The sequence below is a fragment of the Elephantulus edwardii genome, unplaced genomic scaffold, assembly GCF_000299155.1.
Source record: "Elephantulus edwardii isolate Elephantulus edwardi_28Jun2011 unplaced genomic scaffold, EleEdw1.0 scaffold00048, whole genome shotgun sequence".
Lineage (NCBI taxonomy): Eukaryota > Metazoa > Chordata > Mammalia > Macroscelidea > Macroscelididae > Elephantulus > Elephantulus edwardii.
The window spans coordinates 15614757-15629754 of NW_006399798.1; the positions used below are offsets into that span (position 1 = coordinate 15614757).

At 46.9% G+C, this 14998-nt stretch overlaps 1 protein-coding gene across 1 annotated transcript in view; it reads left to right on the plus strand.

Annotated features, from left to right (window-relative positions):
- The window catches only part of PRKCA (protein kinase C, alpha), a 289399-nt gene that overhangs the window by 177474 nt on the left and 96927 nt on the right, over positions 1-14998 (plus strand). The window contains exons 4-6 of the mRNA XM_006886263.1: positions 9114-9270; positions 10850-10984; positions 11501-11597. Coding sequence (XP_006886325.1) covers positions 9114-9270; positions 10850-10984; positions 11501-11597 — 389 coding nt within the window. The remainder of the gene's footprint in view (positions 1-9113; positions 9271-10849; positions 10985-11500; positions 11598-14998) is intronic.

Here is a 14998-nt window from a genome sequence, read left to right on the forward strand (position 1 = left end):
AGCACCGCTCGGCCGTCCACCGGATCTCAGCGAGCCCACGCTGACATTTTGAGCATCTTGGTGGGGCAGCAAACACTGTTTGGGTTCCGTGCATGTACTCTGTGGAATGTTGTTTTCCTGGCTTCGGTTCGGTATTTGTTTTGTGGTCCTGAAATCTCTACATCAGAGCAAATTTGCCCCCCTCAGCTCCACCCCCACTGCCGCCTCCTTCTTCCTCTCTGCTGACCAGGCACCATTCATACTAAATAGAATCAGTATCTCCTGTTGAGAGGGGACAGACAGACAGAAGCCAACTCACCATCCCTGCGCCAGTGAGCAGAGCTCTCCCTAGGGCCACGTTTGACCCCCAGGCCACTGAATCCTATGCCCTTTGTCCCTGTGATATCTTACAGGACTCAGGCACTCACCTGTCCACAGGCAGATGCCTGCATGTCCCAAGTGCCCAGTCAGAGTCCCCTTAGTGACCTCTGACACCCACACCTCTAATCAGTGCTCCGGGCCATCCCTCCACCACCTCTTTCCCATCATCTTCATTGTCCTCCTTGGTTCTGGGCTGCCCAGGAGCTGGCCACAATCTCAGGACCCTATGGTTCAAAGCACTCAGGCTCAACAAGGAAGTGAAAAGGGTGCATGCGCTCATGCACGTGCACACACACACACACACACACACACACACATACACACACACATGCAGTACAATCATCACCTCTTGGAAATGAGGCAATCCATCAAGGTTCTTCAGCATTCAACTTCTATTCGAATGTGAAGGCGTCTTTATAAGACATTCGTTTATGAGTTATGTGAAGGCCCACGGTGGTGCTAAGGGTCCGTGGCTTCAGCTCGTAACCAAGGTCAGCAGCTGAAATGTACCCACTGGCTCTGCAGGAGAAAGGCCTGGCAATCTGCTCCTGTGGAGGTGGTATTGTTAGGTGTTGTCATGTCAACGCCATCTCATAGTGACCCTGGGTGCTGGACATTAAGTCCTCGCCCTCATCCTGAGTCATCCGTTCCATGTGAACCCTTTATGGAGTCTAGGTCAGTGCATCTCATTGAGGATTCACCTGTCACTGACTCTTCTTTTCCCAGCATGTTTTCCTTTTCCAAGGAATGGCCCCTTCTGACTACAGACACAAAGTATATCTAAAAAATCATATTGGGCCATTCGTTCTGTTCTGTCACATGGGCTCACTCTAAGTCATAATGGACTTGACAGCATTTGACAGCAAAATTCTTTGAAGGGGGGAAAGGTGTTATGAACGTCTCCTTCTCTGGGTTTGAGGCCACTTTCTGTGACATGAGGACTTGGGTCTTGGATAAGGGAAGACCCCATCTGTTGTCTGATGCTGGGTGGTATCAGTCTTCCAGCCACACCAAACCCTGACTTATTGCCTGCACTTGCATATCCCCACACACCATTTCCATGCTCAACATTTCTCTTGCAGTTTGCTGACTTCAACAAAGAGGAATGTGTTTTCTCTGTGGTGCCTGGGAACGTAACTTCTGCCCACTCAAGGTTGGGTGGGATTGCAGAATTGTGTTGACTCTTGGTTTTGCAGCTGGGGAGGGGTGAGGGCCGCTGAGTCAGCACCCACTGACCAGTCCTCACTTGCAGAAAGCCCCTGTTTTCTGCCTTTGTCCACGCTGTTGACTCTCAAACAGTGGCCATGAACAAAGAATGCTCTGAGCGGGGTGGGGGACGAGGGCAGGAAAAACAGAGACTTCTTTTCTGCAGTAGAACAGATTACTTAAGCAGTTATGTTGCCCTGTAGTTTTGTGAGCATTGCCAAACAACGCCCTGCAGGTAGGAGGTGTGTGACAGACAGGGTTACCATGGGCCAGCAGAGGCAAGTCCAGTCTCTTGGCAAGAGGAGTATAGCTGTGCCTTCAGGAAAGCGTCTGGAGTTTGTGTGCTCGTGGAGCAAGCTTCAGAGCCTCCACTCACCCTCACCTTGGCCCGTGCCCAGTCAGAATGCCCTAAAGGAAGCTCAGAGCGAGGTGCCAACCCTGCCAGGGAGCAGGGAGGTGGGATTGGGGTGGCCCATCAGGTGCAGAGGTGCTGGCCATGACCTTGTTCTTCTGTTAGGTGGTGAGTTCGTGACTAGCTCTTTTACGGCACATCAGAAGTCATGTTGCAGGTATCCACGTACAGGAGCTCTGGTGGAATTGTGGTTAAAGTACTTGACTGATAACTAGACTGTTGGTTTTTGGGGTGTTTTTTTAATTTATCGTGTGTGTGTGTGTGTACCATCAAATCTGATCTGACTGGTACAGGAGGAGATTGCCCCTCCTTCTCCAGTAGAGCATCTGGTGGATTCAAACCACACACCTCTGGGATTGCAATGCAGCTTCCTGCCACTAGGCCACCAGAGCTCCCTAGATGGTTAGTGTTTTAAAAACCCCTATCTGCCTATGGAGAAATAAGGGCTGGTGGCTGCCCTAAAGCTTTGCCACCTTGGAAACCACATCACACAGCTCTACGCCTGTAGGGTGACTGTGAGTCAGAATTGACTGTAGGGCAGTGGGTCATGGCGTTTCATGTTTTCTGAAATATGTTGTTATTGTAAGGTGCCGTCGAGTCATAGAAGACTCATAACAACCCTATGAATGAAAGACCTGAGTACTGTTCATAGGGTTTCCAGAAGTGGATGCCACTCCTGCTTCCAAGCTTGTTTTAATCGGGGAGTGCCACCAAACACTGTCCACCATGGGTAACCATGTTGGCACAGTATATAGCAAGGATTTAAGCTTTTTTTTTTTTTATTCCCCTGTTTTTTGGAACAACTGGGAGCTGACCATTGGCACCATTTTCCGTAGTTTATTAGGATTTGAGAGACTGTCTCTTTAATGTACATGGTTCCTTTCTCCTAAGCATTAACCCTGTCTCCTGAGCCACAGAGAAGGACTGAAGGACCTGGGGACCGTAGTGAGGCAGTGGTGATGGTGATTTAATCGCAGATGCCCACACTGCTGTAATAACGGGGCTTCTTGATGGTGCACGTGGAAGGTTTGGCTGATAACTGAAAGGTTGGAGCTTCAAGTTCACCTGGAGATGCCTCAAAAGAAAGGCCTGGTGATCTCCTTTCTAAATACCTCAGAACTCAAACTCACTGCCATCAAGTCACTTCCAGCACACAGCATCCCTCTTGTCCGTTTTCCCAGGCCATAAGTCAAAGTGGGAGGAGACTGCTCTTTTGTCTCCTGTGGAGGCCACTGGTGGATTCGAACCTCTGGAGACTCACAGCCTTTGGCGTAAGCAGAACAGCTCACTGTGGAGCATGCCAAGGGTATGGAACTAGGGATCACCAGGAGTCAGAATCAAGTTCACAGCAGCTGGCCGCAGTTAATAGTAACAGCAAATACACACGTAAACTTCCTTTGTTGCAGTCTGTGTCCTACAGCCTGTGTGCTGTATTAGCCGCTTTATTCTTCACAACAGCTCTGAAACACAGGCATGACTCCTGTCCCTGTTTTACAAGTGTAGGGATTGAGAGATTGTAATTGTTTATCTAATTTGAACAAGAATTTGAAGCCAGTTGTCCACCCTGAGTTATGGCGCCCTCGGAAGGAGAAGTTGGGTGAGATCCGCAGCCCTGTCCACACCGGGGAAGCACTCTTCCAGGGATGTGCATTGAACCTGCCCTCAGGACTGCAGTCCTTGGCCGTGAATGCTGCTGTCCCTTGTGGGTGTGAGTTGCCTCTCCTGGAGGAAGCCTGACTGTCACCCGCCTGCCCAAGTCCTTCACTTCCCCTTTGGCATGTCCTTGGCAAAATCACCAATCATTCCCAGTCTGTGAAGGTGGGTCCCCTGTACCCTGAAACTCCTTTGGCTCTGACCCCACCCTCTAAGACGAAGACACAGCCATGTACCTGTCCACACACTCACACTCTTGCAGTCTTATTCAGAAACATTTATTTGAAACATCAATGTCCTGAGTCACCTAGTAACCTATCAGACAGCTTCCTGTGATGCAGGAAACCATATGAAGACTCTCTGTCTTCACAATCGTATTTATGTATATATGATCCAGAAATGATATCTTACATTCTCAGGGAATTATATGACCTTTCAGCTGGGCTGGTTTGTTTTAATGCGGGAATCGGCAGCTGATCTTTTCAAAACAGGCCTCTGATGCCAAAAGATGGGAATATAATGAGTATTCTTTATTGCTATTCAAGTTGTGGAACAGCCTCTCTATGCTGAAACAGCCAATACCAGAGAGGAGATGCCCTTTTCCAGCAGATGTGTCTTCCTCACAAAGGTTCCAGGGCTGTTGAGGGGTCCTGGTGCCAGAGAGCTTGACCGAGTTCATCTGTGTCCGGACCCCTTTAAGGGCAGACTCTCGGAGTAGAGTCCCTGCTGCTGTCTGAGAGTGAGCAAGGAAGAAAAGTCCTTTCCCCACTTACAGTCCATCTCCCATTTGGAGCAGGAATTGCACACTCATTCTTAAAAAGAAAACAAGTTCTTCTTGATGTTGTTGGTGGTGTTATGTGCTGAGTTGCCTGCAAATCATAGCGGCCCTATGTACAACAGCTCTGAAGCCTGTCTTGTCCTGAGCCAGTCTCACGGACTCTAACACCACCTATCCCCATTACTGTGTCAATCCGTCTCATCTGGGGTCCCTTCCGAGCATGATGTCCTTCTCCAAGGACCGTCCCTCCTGGCTGCGTGCTCGAAGTATGTGAGACGGAGCTTCAAAATCCTAGCCTCCAAGGAGCAGCCTGGTTTCACCCTCTTCAATACAGACCTGTTTGTTCTCTTGGTGATCTATGGTATGTTCAAGACCCTTCCCCAGCACCACAACTCAAAAGCATCAGTTTTTCTTCTGTCATCCTTAGTCATTGTCCAGCTCTTTGATGCATAGCAAGTAATTACAAAGACCAATTATTTTCTCAATAATTTGCTTATAAAAGAGTAGGAGTTGAGTTGTTGCTTTGGGTGTTTTGGGTTTGTTTGTTTTTTTTTCTCTATTGTGATTGGAGTGAAAGCAGACAAAGCATGTTGGCTTTTCATTAAGCATGCATATACTGTTTTAGGACATTGTTTACAGTACCCACGAGGTACTCACTTCTCCATCTCTGTAATTCTTATTTCCATTAATCCTTCTATCCTGCTCTTTCTAAAGAGCAGAAGCCATTGCTGCTTTTCAATGTTAATTCCGTCAGCCAAAACAGCTTTATTCTTGTTGAGAACGAGAGACAAGAAATGAAAAATGGAAGGTCAGCGAAAGAGAGGTTCCTCGAGTAGACGGATCAGCACTGAGGCTCCAGCAGCGGGCCTGAGCTGACGGAGGCTGGGGACGACTCCCATCCGCTGGGCCGAGGCTTGCCCTAAGTCTTATTTGACTCAGTGGCCCTTACAAACAATAATCTTTACAGAAGACCTCCACCTTTTTCCCTCTTGGAGCAGCTGGTGGGTTTAAACCACCAGCCTTTCCGTTAACAGCTGAGCATTTAATCACAAAACCACCTGGGGTTACACAGCCTTATAAGGGCCAAGCCAGCATTCATTCCCGTGTTCCGAGCAGATGGAAGTCAGGTTGACCACCCTCAGTCCAGACTGGGGTGGCCCTGATGGAATCAGGTCCTGAGTCAGGCAGGCTGGTCCCTGCTGAGGTAAGAAATTTTCACTTTGCACCCACTGCCTGCTTCAGTGACATTTGGAATTGAGAACTCTTTTATTTGTGACTTAAATGATAACATCTCAGTAGGAAGCCTACAGCTCTAAATCCCATCAAGGTTTAGCTCATCCCACTCTAAGTGATCAGCCTTTAAAGGACTGTGCGTGTCCCTGTCAGGGATATCATTGCTGTTGGTTAAAGTCAAGGCCACAGTCACTCTGCAGCTGGCAGGAGGCAGCTCAGGACATCTTGGCAGCTTGTGTGGGACTTCGCGGCGCGTTTTCTGCCCTTTGGAAAGCAGCTGTTTCCTATCCCAGGGCTTAATGGAGAGAGCCCTGTGTCCTCCTTTGCTTTCCTCTTCATAGAACTCTGTTCTTCTCAGCTCTGATGGCCCTTGGGAGGTTGTTCTGTGAGACCACGCCCCCTGCATCTTCTGCATAATGAAGAAGTGAGTCCTCAGGTGGCCTGCTGCTCTGGGGACTTCCCACCTCACCTCCTTGAGGATTCTGATGACATGTAGTGGGAGTGAGTCTGAAACCATTTCTGACACCTTGAAACACTTAGAGTGTCTCCCCACTCAGCCCCCAATCATGCAAGACTCTTTTGATACGTTCCTTCTGTTAGGTGCCTCAAGTGAATTTCAGCGTATAACCCCAAAGCCCCAAACCTTCTGCCCGTTGAGTCGATGGTGCTCATAGTGATCCTAATAAGGCAAAATAGAATAAACCGCCAGCTAACGTTTCTAAGGATAGAAGCCTTCATGGACGCCCACTGGTACACCTTCTCCTGTAAAGGTTTGGACTACCTCACCTCAATTGTCGAACACTTCAGTCACTGCCCTACGGGGTTCCTTTTTTCCTTTTTGACTCAACATCCTCATAGCATTTTCTCACCTGTAATCAGGAAATGTTGTTGTTGTTATGTGCCGTTGAGTCATTTGCGACTCATAACGACCCTATGTACAACAGCCCTAAACCCTGCTCTATCCTGTGCCAATTGCACTGCTTCTGACACACGCATCCCAATTACCCCAGTCACTAAGTCAATCCATCTCATAGAGGGTCTTCCCCCCTTGTGCCGTCCCTCTACCCTCCCAAGCATGATGTCCCTCTCCAAGGACTGGTCCCTCCTTACAACACGCCCAAAGTATGTCAGACAAAGCCCCAGAATCCTTGCCTCCAAGGAGTAGCTTAGTTTAACCCTCTCCAGGATGAATCTGTTTGTTTTCTTGGCAGTCCATGGTACATTCAATACTCTTCTCCAGCACCACAGCTCAAAGGCATCAATTCTCCTTCCGTCCTCCCTAGTCATTGTCCAACTCTGATGCATAACAAGTGATTGCGAAGATCATGGCCTGTATCAGGCGCACCTTAGTCTCTAGAGAGACACCGTTGCTCTTGAGTACTTTAGAGAGGTCATTAACAGCAGACTTTCCCATCGCAATATGTTTTTTTATTTCCTGACTGCTGGTGCCAAGTAGATTTTATTTTTCTTCCTTTTGGTTAGATTTGAACCTCCAACTTTATGGTGGGCAGCTGAACGCTTAATCGTTGTGCCACCAAGCCACCTTCAGTTCCTCTGGTTTCCTCAGCAGTTCCTCTGTCATTGCCTAGCTACAATCTTAGAGAGGTATGCTTCCTAGGACTCAGTGTTTCCCAGTGAAGGAGGTAAGATTAAAAAGCAGATCCGCTATGCTACAAAGTGCATCGTGTTCTCTAAGTGGATGGAGTGAGACACGCGGGAAAGATAGTGGGCAGGCCCAGTCCTGTGTAGCAGACTCATCGTAACGTAGACTGTGCTCTGGATGTACAGGGCTTTCGACAGCTGCGCTCATTGCAGTAAACCACAGCCAGCTGCATCTCTGAGAGGACATTCCTTTCTCGGGGAACAGTCCTCCTTGCAAATGAATCCTGCATGCGCATGCGTGCTTCTGTCTCTGGAAAGCATGCTGGAACCCCACCGAGGATCTGTCTAACCAGCGCCAGGTGATGCTGGGGCTGCTGGGCCCGGGTCCTGCTTGTTGGGAACAAGGCCATGGACACCTGCAGAGCCGATTCTGAGTCCGCGCTGCGTGTGCCCGTGGCTGTCACCTGAGGAGGTATGTGAGCACCTACACAATGAGCATTGAGTCGTGCTAAAACGTTGGCTGCGATGGATTGTGATAAACTGTATATGGGAGACATTCATAACCTTGAACTCTGAAGGCCAAATAGGTGGGGTGAGGCATGAGAACTAATCATTTGCTCTTAACAAATCTTGTTGGGTCTTTGTTTGTTTTTTGTTTTTATTCATGCCGTTTGCTTTTATTGATCTGATGAATTGCATTTATTGTTTTATTTTTTCCTTCTCTTTTATTGGTTTGCTTACAAAGTTTGTATACATTGAGTTTCACACTATTCTTCATTCACATTTGTTTGTTGGAGGTTTGTTTTATTTTTTGTAATGTGAACTTTTGGAAACCTGGGGTAACGTACAAGGCACCCTGCAGTGGCTGTCCATGATGGTGGTTTGTGTTTCTTCCTTCTTAGTGCTATGCTCTCTGCGTTGCCTTCTAAATCCCTCAGCAAGTAGACAGTTTCCAGCCTGGGAGAGCCATGTGGCACGTGGCACCCCACTAGCCCCAGGCTGTCCACAAGACAGGAGGTTCTTATTCTTCTCATTTCCTGGTCCCCAGGAAGGTGCCTCCTGAGAGCACACCTGGAGGAGGACTGATCACATACTTCCCCATCATTACCTGGTGTTGTGAACAAAAATTAGCATAGTGGACCTAGGAAAACCTGGGGAGTGTGAGAGAGGAGTGTCATCTGGCTGGCAAAAAAAGTGTAGAAGGCGAGAATGAGTAGGAATGATTGGTGATTTGCATAAAGATACACTATTGGGCCTTAAGATAAGTTATTCATTTGAGAGTCACATGATCACCAAAGCCATAAGACAAAGGTTTTATACATTCACACCACTGGAGGAACTTCCTACTTGAAATACCATGATTTCAAAGCACCATCAAGCAAACCTTCTGTTAGAAGTATTATGCACATTCCTGCCAGACACCTGCACAAACTCTAAGTGGACCAATGCATGTCCTCTGGCCATGAAAGCGTTGCTGGAACTAGGACCGTCCAGTGCTCCAGGGACGTGCAGGGGACTCCACCTGGGTGTCTCATTAAAGTGCAGGCTCTGCTTCAGCAGGTCTGGATGGTCTCCAGGTCTCTGTATTGCTAACAAACCAGGTGTTGCCTGGCCCAGGACCACACTTTGAGCAACAAAGCTGCATCCCAGGGACTCAAAGAGACAGAGCATGTGCCACCTCTGGCAGGGACAGCAGCAGGTGGCTTGTCTCCCGTTCAACGTCAGGAGCTTCTGGTCCTGGCCATCTCTCCCCTCAAGCGCCATCCTGCAGTTTCTGCCTTTCAGCTCAGTATGGACATAGGACATTGAGCAATCCTAGTCTTTTTTGTAACGTTTGGGTTTTCTTTGTTTCTCTCTCTCTTTTCACAGTACGAGATGCAAAAAATCTAATCCCTATGGATCCAAATGGGCTTTCAGATCCTTATGTGAAGCTGAAGCTTATTCCTGATCCTAAAAATGAAAGCAAACAAAAAACCAAAACCATCCGCTCTACACTCAACCCCCAGTGGAACGAGTCCTTCACGTTGTAAGTGGTCCCTTCTCTCCTTCCCCTGGATTGCTTTCCTGCCGCCCAACTGCCCAGCTCGTTATGTGAGACAAGAACGGGGTTTATTGTGATTTCCAACATCACTGCATCCCTTAAGCCCTTAGTGGTTAGCATCCTAGGCTGATGGGTGCTAATGTGGCCAGTTCACCAGGAGGTGAAGGAGCCCTGGTGGCACAGTGCATTGTGATGCTAACTGGAAAGGTGGCAGGTACCAGACAGTCTGTAGAAGAAGGAGGGGCCGTCTCCTTCCTTAATGACTTACAGCCTCAGAAACCTAGTGGACAGTCACCGGGAGGCAGAATCAACTCCATGGCAGTGGGTCTCCTCATCCAAAGCTTCCATAGTAGGGAGCTCTGATGGCTCAGTGGTAAAGAACTATGCTGCCAACACAAAGGTACACGGTTCAAATCCACCAGCTTTCTGAGGGAGAAAGATAGACAGATGTTCTCATAGTACCGGCTCCAGATGAGCATTTATGTAATAGATTATCCACACTGTAAAAAAATGTCTGGTAAGGTATTATACCTGGTATACAAATGTTTAAGGTATGTGCCTATCTTAAGGTGATGGACTCAGACTATTAAGAGAGTTAGGAGGAGGTAAGACAAAAATTTAAGTAGTATAAAAACACGGTGTAAGGAATGATACAGAAAGTACTCCTCCCACAGAAATGGGAGACTCTTCCATGCTTTCAAACAGGGAAGACTTCTTGGAAGAGGCAGCATTTAAAATGGGCCTTGAACGGCTGCAGAGGGTTCAGAGGTAGAGAGTGGGAAGAAAAGGAAAAGGGAAATATTTGGACAAGAGTCAAACTCGTGTTGAGAAGACACTGATGATAGCTGAGCACAAGGACAAGGTCGTGTCTGGAGACTGGAATCCAAGACGCAGTCTATCCGAACAACCAGTCAGGGACTTCTTAATTGTATACAACAGCCAGCAAGCTTTTTGCTGTAATGGGAAAAACCACAAACAGACGAACAAAAGAACAACCCTCACTGCCTTCAAGTCAATTTTGACTGGTTAGGACAGAATAAAATTACTTCATAGGGTTTCAAAGGCTGTATATATAGACTTTTGGAAAGCAGACTGATAACATCTTTCACCTACAGAGCAACAGGTGGGTTTGAACTGCCAACCTTTTTGGTATAGCAGACAAATGCTTAGCCACTGTGCCAAGAGGGCTCCTTTATAACTGATCAAACAGGAGATATTTTTCTGTCTTATGAGCCATATGATCTTTGTCACATTACCGAGCTCTGCTGCTCTAGTGCCAGATTTGCCTCAGACAGTGTGTAGACAAATGGTTAGGGCTGTGTGCCAATAAAACTTTATTGACAAAAATGGGCAGTGGGCCAGATTTGGCTTACGGGCCTTCATTGGCCACCTCCTGGGCTAGCTCTTTGGTTGCCAGAATAAGGAGCTGGTACTTCGTGAGCAATGAGTTCAGAAGAGCAAATTGAATATACCTTTTTCACTGTGTCAAGCTCAGATCATGAACATGTACAAATCAGTAACCTTTAATGTAACATGGAGTATGTGTGTGTCTGTTCTTTTGTAGCAAATTAAAGCCTTCAGACAAAGACCGACGACTGTCTGTAGAAATCTGGGACTGGGATCGAACAACACGAAACGACTTCATGGGATCCCTGTCCTTTGGTGTTTCCGAGCTGATGAAGATGCCAGCCAGTGGATGGTAAGGACACCCCTGAGGCTGAATGTGTCCGTGTCAACTGGAGTTATTAGCTGGAAATATTAGACCATCTAGAGATTCAGGGAACACGTCCATATGTCACTAAAATAGCTTTGAATGTGTAGTTAGCTGGGACTAGACCATTGAAGAAAGGATGGTGAGACTTCTCAGACTTCGGGCACATTATCTGGAGAGGCCGCTCTGGAGAAAGACGTCATGCTTGGAAAGGAAGGGGGTCAACGAAGAAGAGGAAGACCCTCAAGGAAGTGGATAGACAGGGTCACTGCCACAGTGGGCTGCAGGGATTGTGGGAATGGTGCAGGATTGGACGGGGCTTTGTTCTGCTGTACACAGGTTTGCTATGGGTGGGAGTCAACTGCCCGTAACCCAAGAACCACAACAACAACAGGGCCACAGGACGCAGCTCGACTAGAAGTTGGAAGAGAGGAGTTGGGGACCTTGTAGTGTAATTTTGTAAACGCAGTGAGCATCACCCTTCTCTCTCCTGTGTCTTTTAAGGTACAAGTTACTTAACCAAGAAGAAGGCGAGTACTACAATGTACCCATCCCGGAAGGGGACGAAGAAGGAAACGTGGAACTTAGGCAGAAATTCGAGGTGAGGCGACTCACAGAATTCTTAGAACTCTCATTCCTCCACAAAGCACAGTTTCAGGAAGGGTCCAAGTTTTATGGCCATTCAACTTGAAGGAGAAAACAGTTTTCATGCTAATAATACTTTACTTTAAAAACATGAATGTTGCAAAAAAGATTTAGTATTTTTGGGGGGGCAAGCTATTATCATACAGGAAATAGAGATCACAAAGGAGCCTGGGCTTTGCTAAGAAGAGCAGTTTGCATGTCAGGGGGCCACGTCCTGAGTGATGTGTTCATGAGGAGGAAGGGCTTGTGTTCCTCCGAAGGGGAGAAAATCCTGTTGACCTTTTTCTGGGAAATTTGGTGTGGTTTGGTGTAGTGGTGAGGAGCTGTCCAGCCGGCCGGCATCTACTTTTAAAAACTGTTCTACAAAAAAAGGCCAAAGGTTACTAATTTTTTCCCCGAAGAGCCAGCCAAAGTGAATGTTTTGTTGGAGTTGGGATTCTTGTGGCTTTGGGCCCCAGGTCTTTGGCAGAGGTCATTTTCATTCCCATTCTAACACGTGAGGTTAGTGTTTGCCCAGGCCCAATGTCCGCATCTTCTCTCTCCCTTCTCCACCCCTCCCTTCTCATTCTCATTCCCCTCTCTGTCCCTCCCACACTGCTTGTTACTGGTCAAACATGTCTGCTGTCCATGAACACGATTCTCTGAGCCACAATGCCGTGTGTCCTTACTCACGGCTTATGATTTCGCCTACTTTTCTAATCATTTGCATTTTAGAGGTTGGAGAAGTTTGTATAATGGCCTCTAACCAGCTTTGTGTATCTGATTAATTCATCTTTGCATCTTTTTACCTTCTTCAGACTAATTAGAGTGCCTGGAATTTCCCCTCTCTAAAGAAACACAATTCACACGAGAATGTTCACATAAATACTTAACTGTGGTTGAAACATTGACACTAATGAGATGCCCTCCTCCTTCTGTTGTCTCCTTTTCTCCATTAATATTCTGTCCTGCAAAAGCATATAGGTCAGATCTGCTTAGAATGAATTCCAAAGGATGTAAAACATGAAATTGTGCATTATTTTAGAATTCTGCTGTTAGCGGCAAATACCCAGGGAAGGCGCTAGATGCCCTTAGAACCATAAGTGACAGAAATGAGCCACGGACAATATGAATATGTGACAGCTGGCAGCAGGCTTCAGAGTTGGCAAGACAAAAATGAGTAGTGGAGATCGTACCTTTTCAATCTATATGCAGAACAGATCATTCGAGAATGTGGGCTTGATGAGGAGAAGTGCGGCATCCGGATTGGAGGAAGACTCATCAACAACCAGCGTTATGCATATGACACAACCTTGCTTGTTGAAACTGAGGAGGACCTGAAATGCTTGCTGCAGAAGGTCAAAGACTGTAGTCTTCAATATGGATTGAAGCCCAACATCAAGAAGACAAAGATTCTCACCACTGGACCAACTGGCAGCACCACGATGGATGGAGAAGAGATTGAGGTTGTTGACAGTTACAGCTTGCTCGGCTCCACAATCAACACTTTTGGCACCAGCAGTCAGGAAATAAAAATGTGAATTGCATTAGGTAAATCTGCTGTCAGGAACCTATTCAGAGTACGGAGAAGCAACAATATCAGTCTAGAGACTAAGGTGTACCTGATCCAGTCCATCTTCTTCACAATTACTTGCTATGCATCAGAGATCTGAATAATGACTAAGGATGATAGAAGAAGAATTGATGCCTTCAAGTTATGGGGCTGGAGAAGAGTCTTGAACATACAATGGACCACCAGGAAAACAGGTCTGTGTTGGAGAGGGTGAAACCAAGTTTCTCCTTGGAGGGTAGGCTTTTAAAGCTCTGTCTCACATACTTTGGGCATGCGGTCAGGAGGGACCAGTCCTTAGAGAAGGATCTCATTCTCAGAGGGGTGAAGGGGCAACGCAGGAGAGGAGGACCCTGGATGAGATGAATTGATACAGTAATTAGAGCAATGGGGGTAGGTGTTGTCGGAGTCAGTAAGACTGTCTCAGGACAAGGCAGGCCCAGAGCTATTGTACATAAGTTTGCTATGAGTCACAGGCAACTTGATGGCACATAATAACAACAACAGAGTAAACTAGGGTTCATCGATCCAGTTTAACTCTTTCCAGACCAACTTACTATCGGCTTTGAATTTTCCACTGAGACCATGTGTTTTTAGTAATGAAAACGTTTTTAGTAAAATACAAAAAATGTTGAGATAATAGACGTTTTGATACAATTGGTCAGATCCTTAGGTGGTGGGTTGGTGGGATAAAACTCATTTCTTCAAATTCACACAGTTATGCAGGCCCCCCACTAGATGGCAGCAAGCACATAGTGTGGGATACCGGTTTCCCACAAAACCCCTGAGATGGAAAATGTAGGTGGGAGATAGATATCCCACAGGGTATGAAAGGGTTAAAGATGGAAGCTGCTAGTTTCAAAGTCATTTGATCACTGTCATGCGCAAATAAGAACCCAGGTTGCCAGATCTTCCAGTTTTTCCAAAAGAAGCCCCAAAATTTTATAGATATTTTAATATGGCCTTTCCTGATTTCTTTTCATGGTGGCAGCTGGTTAAAATGTAGAGCCTCATGCAGGTCAAACAAGGCACATCTGTTTTCTAGACACAGATAGAACCAGCTTGAGAAACAGCTTGCAATCTCTGCTTTTATAAAATATAAGTGAGAAAATAAAGGGGAAAAAATATCTGTGGAGGTGGAACAGGAGGTTCTTTCTAAAGAAACCTTAGGATATTTAGAGGCACACAGGTGCACGGAAGAAAGAGTTCTGTGTCATGTCAGTGTCTAGGACAGGCAGAGTTCTTTTTTCTATTTAGATGGTTTCATTCACATGCCTTCTCATTGGCTTCTCTCCTCACCCACTTCTAAGGACACCTACCTGGAAAATGGGCAGAAGGGCTGCTTTGTGTCCAATGCCTGGTGTCACTCCACCCTGGGCACCTCTCTCCTTGAGAGAGTTTTCAGCCACTCAATCCTAGCATGGTTCACTTGTACCAGCCTGAAAAGACACCTACAAATCTAAAAATAACTTGACTGCATGTGATGCCTAGCAGGTCATTAGCTGTCAGCGTGTCAGCTGCTGGTATAGAATGCGTTTGACACAGATCCCACGTGGAGGCATCGTGGTGGTGTCACTCTTGATAACGTCTGAGACGTAGCTTGGCTGGTGGAGAAATGGTGACCCACTTTTTATGCCTCATTTCCATGGCTTCCTGGAGAGTAACTTCCCTGTTTTTCTGGGCAGTGAGTCCAGGGTATTATGAAGGGCAGGGTTCCAAACTGAAAAGGAAATGCAGGTCGGAGGGCTTGAGGACAGAGCGAAGCATTTTTCTTTAGAGTCTGGTTGGAGGCTGTGTGTGTGTGTGTG